Source organism: Acomys minous (genome assembly GCF_964271855.1).
Source record: "Acomys minous genome assembly, chromosome: 7".
Taxonomy (NCBI): Eukaryota; Metazoa; Chordata; class Mammalia; order Rodentia; family Muridae; genus Acomys; species Acomys minous.
In genome coordinates this window covers 108,270,358-108,279,687 of record NC_140488.1, presented here as the reverse complement: position 1 = coordinate 108,279,687, position 9,330 = coordinate 108,270,358, and the positions used below count along the sequence as shown (strand labels likewise).

Sequence of the window (9,330 nt, the reverse complement as noted above, 5' to 3'; positions counted from 1 at the left end):
AGCTAGTTCTAGGACTGCCAAGGTGACACAGAGAAACTCTTTCTCAAGAAAAACGAAAAATAGAAAGCCCCACCACACTCAAGGTTCCTAGGGGTAGCCATGCATGTCCAGTTACTCCCAGTGACCACACGCATGGATTCTTCTCATCACATGAGTGTTTAGCGATTCATCACTGCTCTAAGGACTAGAGGCAGGCCGGGCGTGGTGGCGCAAGCCTTTAATCCCAGCATTCGGGAGGCAGAGGCGGGAGGATCGCTGTGAGTTCGAGGCCAGCCTGGTCTACAAAGCTAGTTCAGGACAACCAAGGCTAACACAGAAAGACCCTGTCTCAAAAAAAAAAAAATAGAGAATGTTCTAGGAGTTAGTCTCTGCATATATTTTCTTTGCCTGGCCAAATCTGTGCTGCTAACAAGCCTAAATCCACTTTCACAAGAAAGTTACACTTCTGTCCCAGCACTCGGGCGGCAGAGGCAGGTGGATCTCTGTGAGTTCGAGGTCAGCCTAGTCTACAAAGGGAGTCCAGGACAGCCAGGGCTACACACATACAAACCCTGTCTCGAAAAACCAAAACCAAAACTAAACAAAAAAGTTATACTTCCGATTTTTAGCTAGTGGTTGGCATGTTCACCCTTCCTTCTGATTCCAGTACATTATCCCTGTGTATACAAAAGGTGTCAATGAGGGGAATGAATAGAACTCAAGGGGTGGAGCCTCCGTCCTTGTACGGGGAAACTACAGTCCTTTAATGCGCCTGCGAGGCTCCCACGCCCTGGGAAAGGTTCCTATCGATTTGCTCTGTGCTCCGCAGCTTTTTCTGGTTGCAGGCAGCCATCTTGCCTGGAGCTTGAGACAGGGAGAAGAGAGAGAAGGAACGGGTGACACTGGGCCCAGGGCCGCCCCGGGGGCCTCAAGAGCCAGGGGCAGCCCCAGAGGTGGTCCAGGTCCTAGGATCAGAATAGGGAAGGCGGAGGGCAGAAGGCTTGATGGGTGGGGAATATCAAACAAGACTGGCTGGGTGGGGGAGGGGCGTTGCTAAGGCAACTGGGGAGGGCGGGGTCATGTCAGAATTGCTGTTGTGAGTCACCGGAGTGCTGCCCAGGAAAGGCAGGGCTGGGGTGATGACCATGCTAAAGATCCACTGGGATTTCGCGACTTCACCTGTGTGGAGGGACTTCGTGTCTATGGCAACTGTCACCTGGTGGAAGGGGAGGAACTAGATTTCCTCTGACTGGGACGCTGACATTCCAAGCCCTTGCCCTGCAGGCTCCTGCAGGCAGACGCACCATAGAAGGAAGCCAGGGAATGGCCGCGGTGTGGCAGCAAGTCTTAGCAGTGGACGCGAGGTGAGGCGTGGGGTTGGAGCCCATGGGAGCGGAACTTACTGTGGTGCATGAGCAATGGCGATAAGGAGGCTGGGCGGAGAACTTGGCTGGTGCGGCTGCGTGAGCATGCGCAGTAGCTTGGTGTGGGATAGCCCCGCGGTGAAGTAGCCAGGGGTCCTGAGAAGGTTCTAAAGAGCATGCTGGGAAAATGCGGTTTGAAATGGACATGCGCAAAGAGACTGTCTTTGGGTGGGTAGTGGAAGTCTGGCTGGTGACTTCCTATCTAGCTCCTCATTGCCTGTCCTCTCCCCCAACCCTACTATTATTCCCCAATTGCTACCCCATACTAACCTCTACCATTTATCTGACCTCACCTCCATTGCCGTCCATTACCATCTGATGTCTGTCATCATGCTAGACTGATATTTTAGTTAGCCCAGACTGACCCCAACAGAGCTGCAGATTGACTATATTGTCCCCAGCCTGATCTTTTCATCATACTCGTTATTGCTGCAGAATTACCCCCCCCCCCATCACAGCACCAAGAAAAACTGCCCTTTGCCACTGTTGATCACTCTTACCCCCAATCACTGGCAAACACCTCATTGCTCTGCCCTATGCCTAGAGCTGATTTATTCCCTCTGTCCTGTGCCTGCTGCCTGCCCTGCCTCCTGGACCCCACAGGTACAACGCCTACCGCACACCAACGTTTCCACAGTTTCGGACCCAGTATATCCGCCGGCGCAGCCAGCTTTTGCGAGAGAATGCCAAGGCTGGGCACCCCCCAGCACTGCGTCGGCAGTACCTGAGGCTACGGGGCCAGCTATTGGGCCAGCGCTACGGGCCACTCTCTGAGCCGGGCAGTGCTCGCGCCTATAGCAACAGTATTGTCCGCAGCAGCCGCACTACCCTTGACCGAATGGAGGTGAGCTCCTGGCTGCACCACCTGCCATGTATTTCCCCTGCCTCCATAGTCACCACAACATTTGTCAGACACTGGTGATATACAAAGTACTGTTCCAGGATCCATGGAGAACCAAAAGGTAATATAGCAACTAAGCCAATAAACACCATCAGCAGACAGTGAATTAGATAAACACGGAGCAAGTTGGAGCTGGAGAGACGGTTCAGCGGGTAAGAGCACTAGCTGCTCTTTCAGAGGTCCTGAGTTCAATTCCCAGCACTCCCAGGTGGCTTACAACTGTCTATAGTGGAATCTTCTGGTGTGCCGACATGCATGCAAACATGGAGCAAGTCAGATTAATGAGTTGATCATTACCATGCTATAGTAAGGAATCCTAAGATAGTAACATAAAATGATTTTAGGAGACAAAAAGGAACGAAAGTTTGGTGCACGATATAGTTCAGTGGTTAGAGTGCTTGCCTAATATATGTGAGGCTCCTGAGTCCTATTCCCAGCACAGCAAAGAAGCACAGCAAGTCAGTACTCGGAGCTAAAGGAGGAAGCTCTGTCTAAGAGGGAAGACTCCTCAGAGGAGGTAGCATTGAAAGCTGACTGAAATGACAGACTGATTTGAGTGGTTTTCCTTCTGAGAAAAACATGTATGCAGTAAAGCTGTATTGAGCAGGACAAGGACACAAACAGGGTAGCAGTGAAGAAACTAATGAGACAGTGCAAGTGAGCAGTGACAGTGGTGGCCAGTGCCACGTATGGTGAAAAGGGATCAGAGCTGATCATATTTTGAAGGCTCCAGACTTCAGTGGCTCTCAGAGACTAGTTTCTTTCTTCTTAGGGACAGGATCTCACCATGTAGCCCAGGCTACCCTATGTAGCCAAGGCAGGCCTTGAGCTCAGTCATCTTCCTGCCTCCCAAGTGCTGGAATTAGAGGCATGCACCATCGCTAACCTTTTGCTTGCAGGACTTTGAAGATGATCCTCGAGCCCTTGGGGCCCGAGGCCACCGCCGCTCTGTCAGCCGAGGCTCCTACCAGCTGCAGGCACAAATGAACCGTGCCGTCTATGAGGACAGGTACATACCAGAGGCAGGCAGGGGTGTGGAGGCTCCCAAGGAGGAGAGGGGCCTTGGGACATGGCAGTCTGAACACCCACACCTACGTCCTGACACCCCCTACTTCCTGTTGGGGCTCAGGCCTCCCGGCAGTGTGGTACCTACATCGGTGGCAGAGGCAAGTCGAGCCATGGCCGGGGACACATCGCTGAGTGAAAACTATGCCTTTGCAGGCATGTACCATGTTTTTGACCAACACGTGGATGAGGCAGGTAAGAGAATGGGCGGTGGGACCCATCACCAAATATTTGTTGAAATAACTACCCAAGACATCCTTTTCTGGAATGCAAGGCCTCTGGCACTACACCTCAGAAGGAGAATTTACCACTTATAAACCCTTTAGCAAATGCAAAAGCCCTCTGCAAAGTTTGGAGTACCTGAGGTACCGTAAAGAGCCACAGAAACTCAAGAGAGCCCTTTGACGCAGGCTGCCTGAGTTCTTGACTCACTTGGACGAAGAATTCAAAGCCTTTGCTGATGATAACTCCCTTGCAGAAGGCATAGTGAGCCACACTGTGTGAATGGTTTTGCAAAGTCCTGAGTGCTGGACTACTGTAATGTACTCACTAAGACAGTACACACTTTTTTGCATTGCAGAAGACTTTTGCTAAGATTTACAGAGCGTTTTGGCAGTGGGCCTTCTAAGGGTGCAGATGCCTTTGTCAGCCAAGGAAAGCCCCTTGCTAAGGCTACCCGCTCCTTGGGCTCAGTGAATGTATTGACTCCCACAAATGGCTCCTTGGCATTTGCAGTCCCAAGGGTGCGCTTCGCCAATGATGACCGGCACCGCCTGGCTTGCTGCTCACTGGACGGCAGCATCTCCCTGTGCCAGCTGGTGCCTGCCCCACCCACTGTGCTCCATGTGCTACGGGGCCACACGCGTGGCGTCTCCGACTTCGCCTGGTCCCTCTCCAATGACATCCTCGTGTCCACCTCCCTCGATGCCACCATGCGCATCTGGGCCTCTGAGGACGGCCGCTGCATCCGTGAGATCCCTGACCCTGATGGCGCTGAACTGCTGTGCTGCACCTTCCAGCCGGTCAACAACAACCTCACTGTGGTCAGGATCCAGGACACCTTCTCACCAAGGGCGGGCATGCTGGGTCTGGAGGGCTGTCTTGGGTCACCAGAATTTGAGGTTTAAAACCCCAAGGCCTATCACAGCAGTCCTATGGCCAGACTCCAAGGGAAGGAGACCCATAAAAAGCAGAGTTCATGGTCCGGGATGGCCTTGCTCCTGGGCTGGGCTGGGGGTGGGGGAGGTCATGGCCCTGTGATGCCTCTGGTCCCATCAACCAGTCTTACAGTTCTCTGTCTACAGGGGCTACTGCTAGGGAGAAGGATGGTGAGGCTGAAAGCTCGTCTGGTCTATCAGTGGTAGCCCCACTGTTGGTCAGACTCCAGGACAGACTGGTCAAGGGGCAGAGAAAGGACATGGAAAAGTCTGCCGTAGCCTGGGGGTAGGGAGATGAAATATAGGGGGACAACAGGCCATGAGTGAGCTAGTTCTTGGGCCTCTGTCCCATTTCAATGGTAGCAGCTCATGGGCTTCAAGAGGGGGCCGGTCCAGGGTATAAAGGCAAGATGTAAGGGTGTTAACAGGCTCAGGTTCTCAGAGTCTGAGTGGAGGCTGCTTTAGTCTCATGAGCATAGCTGGTCTAGCATGGGCCTATTGAGAGGCTAGCTAGGGAGTAGGAAGTGTGCCTGAGTCACCTTTTAGGGACCCTGCCACCGTCCCACTGTGTTAAACTCAGCGGAGGACTAGGTGGGTCAGAATGATGGTGTGTGTATTCCACCCACAGGTAGGCAATGCCAAGCACAATGTGCATGTCATGAACATCTCCACAGGCAAGAAAGTGAAGGGTGGCTCCAGCAAGCTGACAGGCCGCGTCCTCGCCCTGTCCTTTGATGCCCCTGGCCGGCTGCTCTGGGCAGGTGATGATCGCGGCAGTGTCTTTTCCTTTCTCTTTGACATGGCCACAGGTAGGCAGGCTAGGGGGCTACGTTTGGGTACCCTCCTTATTTTTATTTTCCCAGGACTCAGCTCTTGTCCTCACCTTTGCCTCCGCTGATTCATTCAGGAAAGCTGACCAAAGCCAAGCGACTGGTAGTCCATGAGGGCAGCCCTGTAACCAGCATCTCCGCCCGGTCCTGGGTCAGCCGTGAAGCACGGGACCCCTCCCTGCTTATCAATGCCTGCCTCAACAAACTACTGCTCTACAGGTGGGTTCCTCCCCCCCCCCACACTGCATCCCCCCTCCCCCCCTCCCAGGGCCAGCTGGGCAAGGAGGGCCTGGCCCTTCCATCACACTGGAACAATAACTTGTCTCCATCACCTTAATTTCACCAGGGGCAGAGGTCTGATCTCACAATATGATGAGGATAGAGTTGAGGAGGTAGTTTAGTGGCAAAGTGCCTGTCTAGCTGGTACAAAGCTCTGGGTTCCACCCTGCGGTGATGCATGGCCTACAATGTACACACTGCAGTGTGCTATCGTCAATAGCAACGTAAGTAGGAATAGCAGTAATGAGAGCCTCCCTGAACAGGCCCTGCTCAGAGCACTTTGGATGTATCACCTTATTTAACTCTCACACCAACCTGGGAAATAGATAGTTATTGTCTCCATTTTACAGTTAAGCGCACTATGACAAAATAGATAAAGGGCTGACATGATGGTAGCTCAGTGGTAGAATACTTGCCTAGCACGCATGAGGCTGTGGATTCCACTCCCAACAGTATAATTAAAGAAAAAAAATACCAGGACTTATTTCCTGTTCTTTGTTTTGAATTTTTCACTTTTATGTGCGTGTGTTTGCTCATATCATGGACCATATATGGAAGTCAGGACAACTGGTGACAATGTAGTCTGTCCTTTCATGCAGGTTCCAGGAATCAAACTCAAGTTGTCAGGCCTGGCATCTGCCTTTACACACTTGAGTCACCTCTCTAGCCCCCCTTTTTTGTTTTTCTTTATTTGGTGCTGGGAAGTGATTTTTGTTTTGGTTTGGTTTTTTTGGTTTTTCGAGACAGGGTTTCTCTGTGTAGCCTTGACTGTCCTGGACTCACTTTGTAGACCAGGCTGGCCTCGAACTCACAGCAATCTGCCTGCCTCTGCTTCCCGAGTGCTGGGATTAAAGGCGTGCGCCACCACACCTGGCTGGTGCTGGGAATTGAACCCAGAACCTTGAACTTTACCACCACAGCCCATATTATTTTGTTCTTTTGATTTGGGGACAGGATTCACTTTTCCCATTCATTTCTGTTGTGGTACAATCCTCTAGCTGGGCTATACAGCATAATGACCAGAGTCACTTCAAAAGTTAGGCCTTTTCAAGCTGGGCTTAATAAGCTTATGCCCTCAATCATGGCATGGGGGAGGTAGAGGCCAGGTGATCTCTATGAATTGAAGGCTAGCCTGATCTACATAGCAAGTTTCAGGCCAGCCAGAAGTATACAGTAAGACTCTGTCTTAGAACAAATGAACAGTAGCCAGCGTAGTGGTACACGCCTGTAATCCCAGCCTTTGGGAGGCAGAGGCAGGTGGATGTCTGTGGATTCAAGGCCAGCCTGGTCTACAGAGTAAGTCCAGGGCAGCCAACAAAACAAACATAAAGGGCTGGAGAGATGGCTCAGCAGCAGTTAAATGTACTTATTGTTCATACAGAGGACTGAGGTTCAGTTCCCAGCATCCACAGGGCAGCTCACAACTGTAATTCCAGTTCCAGAGGATCCAACATCCTTTGCTGGTCTCCTCCAGTACTCTACACACATGGTGCACAGACACACATGCAGGCAAAACACTCATACACATAAAATGCAGAGCACTCAGGAGGCAGAGGCAGGCGCATCATTGTGAGTTCGAGGTCAGCCTGGTCTACAAAGAGAGTCCAGGATATCCAAGGCAACCAGAGAAACCCTGTCTCAGAAAAACAAAAGAAAAGAAAAAAATTCTAGTATGCATGGGCTGGACCTAGGTTCCCTACACATGTGTAGCAGATGTGCAGCTTGGTCATCATGTGGGTCCCCTAACAATGGGAGTAGGGCCTGTCTCTAGCTCTGCTGTTGCCTGTCTTTGGGTCCCTTCCCTAGCTGAGCCATAGTGTCTGGCCTCAGAGGAAGAGTATGTGCTTAGCCTTGCTGTGACTTGCTGTGCCAGGGGGGTTGGTGCCCTTTTCTGAGAAGGGGAGGGGATGCAAGGGTAGGACTGTGAGGAGAGAAGGGAGGGTCTTCAATCTGGATATAAAGTGATTAAATGAATTAATGAAGAAAAAAGAAAAAAAACTGGGCGTGGTGGCGCACGCCTGTAATCCCAGCACTTGGGAGGCAGAGGCAAGCATATCACTGTGAGTTCAAGGCCAGCCTGGTCTACAAAGCGAGTCTAGGACAGCACAAGGCTACACAGAGAAACCTTGTCTCAAAACAAAACAAAAACAAAAAAGAAAGAAAAAAGCTAGGTGTGATGATACCCACCTACGATGCCAGCAATCTAAGGGCTGACCCAGGAGGGTCACTTGAATGCATGAGTTCAGATGCAGCCTATACAACATAGTAAGACTCTGTCTCCACATGAAAAAAAAAAATCTGGCCGGGCAGGCGGATCTCTGGCAGTTCAAGGCTAGCCTGTCTACAAAGCAAGTCCAGGACAGCCACGGCTACACAGAGAAACCCTGTCTCAGGGACAAAAGAAGGAAGGAAGAAAATCTGAATTTCATAAAGAGTATAAATATTTCAGATACAGGATTCAGAACCTAGACTGATCCACCACTGAGGCTGAGGCTGAGGCTGAGGCTGAGGCTGAGGCTGAGGCTGAGCCCTGACCTTCTCTTTTGCCTTCTCTTCAGAGTGGTGGACAACGAAGGGACGCTACAGCTGAAAAGAAGCTTCCCTATTGAACAGAGTTCACATCCTGTGCGCAGTATCTTCTGCCCCCTCATGTCCTTCCGCCAGGGGGCCTGTGTGGGTGAGTGCTTAAGGAGCAGGGTAACTGGGTAACTGAGTAACTGGGAAAAGGCAGAGACCAGTACTGCTGCCAGCCTGGCTCAAACATTAGGACACCCTGATGCCATGGCTTTCCTGAGTCTTGTGGTCCCGTGTGTCTTAACAGCCTAATGCTAAAGGCTTTACCCCTGGACCCACAAGCGGCTTGGGAACTTCACAGCTGTGAAACACATCCCACACTGCCCTAAAACCTCACATACTACCCACAGAGCCAAAGGAGGCCAGTGAACTCCCATTAGGGATGGCTCCTTTAGACTATCCCAAGCTATCTGAGGCCCTCGTACATCACCTTACCTCAAGGACTACAGCTGGGGACACCACAGTAGCCTCATAAACTCTCCCTCTCATCTGCATAGTGACAGGCAGTGAGGATATGTGCGTTCACTTCTTTGATGTGGAGCGGGCTGCCAAGGCTGCTGTCAACAAGCTGCAAGGCCACAGCGCACCTGTGCTTGATGTCAGCTTCAACTGCGATGAGAGTCTGCTGGCCTCCAGCGACGCCAGTGGCATGGTCATTGTCTGGAGACGAGAGCAAAAGTAGGGTCCTGCCAGCCCTGCAGTGCCCATTTGTTCCCTCCTCCTTCACTCCAGTCTTGCGTTGTAAATAAAATTTCTGTGGTTGTGTTGAGGGGCAACTCCCAGGTCTCCCACAAGGGGGCACTAGGGAGCACTGAGCCCTCCAGTGGAATGGGGCCCACCTCCTCAATTGTGCAGTAATGTGTCCATTCATCCAACAAGCACTTAATGAATCTCTGCTGTGATGTATCACCTTGTTGTGCAGTCGGTAGCCAGGAGCGAGCCAACTGTGTGGTCAGGAACCGTGCTAACAAGTAGGGCTATAGCTGTGGCTTCAACTGGCAGAAGTCCCTGCCCTTGTGGCCTTTGCATCCCAGTGGATGTCAAGCACCCGGTTGACAAAAGTACAGCCATGCCTTGGTATATAGTTTGCTTTATAATTGTTCCACTTCATGACTTTTCCC

At 51.6% G+C, this 9,330-nt stretch overlaps 1 protein-coding gene across 2 annotated transcripts; it reads left to right on the top strand.

Annotated features, from left to right (window-relative positions):
• Positions 1-546: 546 nt before the first annotated feature.
• Positions 547-9,099, top strand: WDR13 (WD repeat domain 13). Of its 2 annotated transcripts, XM_084790621.1 has the most exons (10): positions 547-932; positions 1,264-1,343; positions 2,041-2,247; positions 3,204-3,313; positions 3,434-3,564; positions 4,105-4,412; positions 5,155-5,335; positions 5,434-5,575; positions 8,194-8,312; positions 8,707-9,099. In XM_084790621.1, the coding sequence occupies exons 1-10, from the start codon at positions 746-748 to the stop codon at positions 8,889-8,891; spliced, it is 1,650 nt and encodes a 549-aa protein (XP_084646747.1). In that variant the 5' UTR covers positions 547-745; the 3' UTR covers positions 8,892-9,099. The 2 variants fall into 2 exon arrangements, with proteins under 2 accessions (XP_084646747.1, XP_084646746.1); XM_084790620.1 differs by lacking the exon at positions 547-932 and having other exon boundaries at positions 1,041-1,343; positions 2,007-2,247.
• The last annotated feature ends 231 nt before the right edge of the window (positions 9,100-9,330 follow it).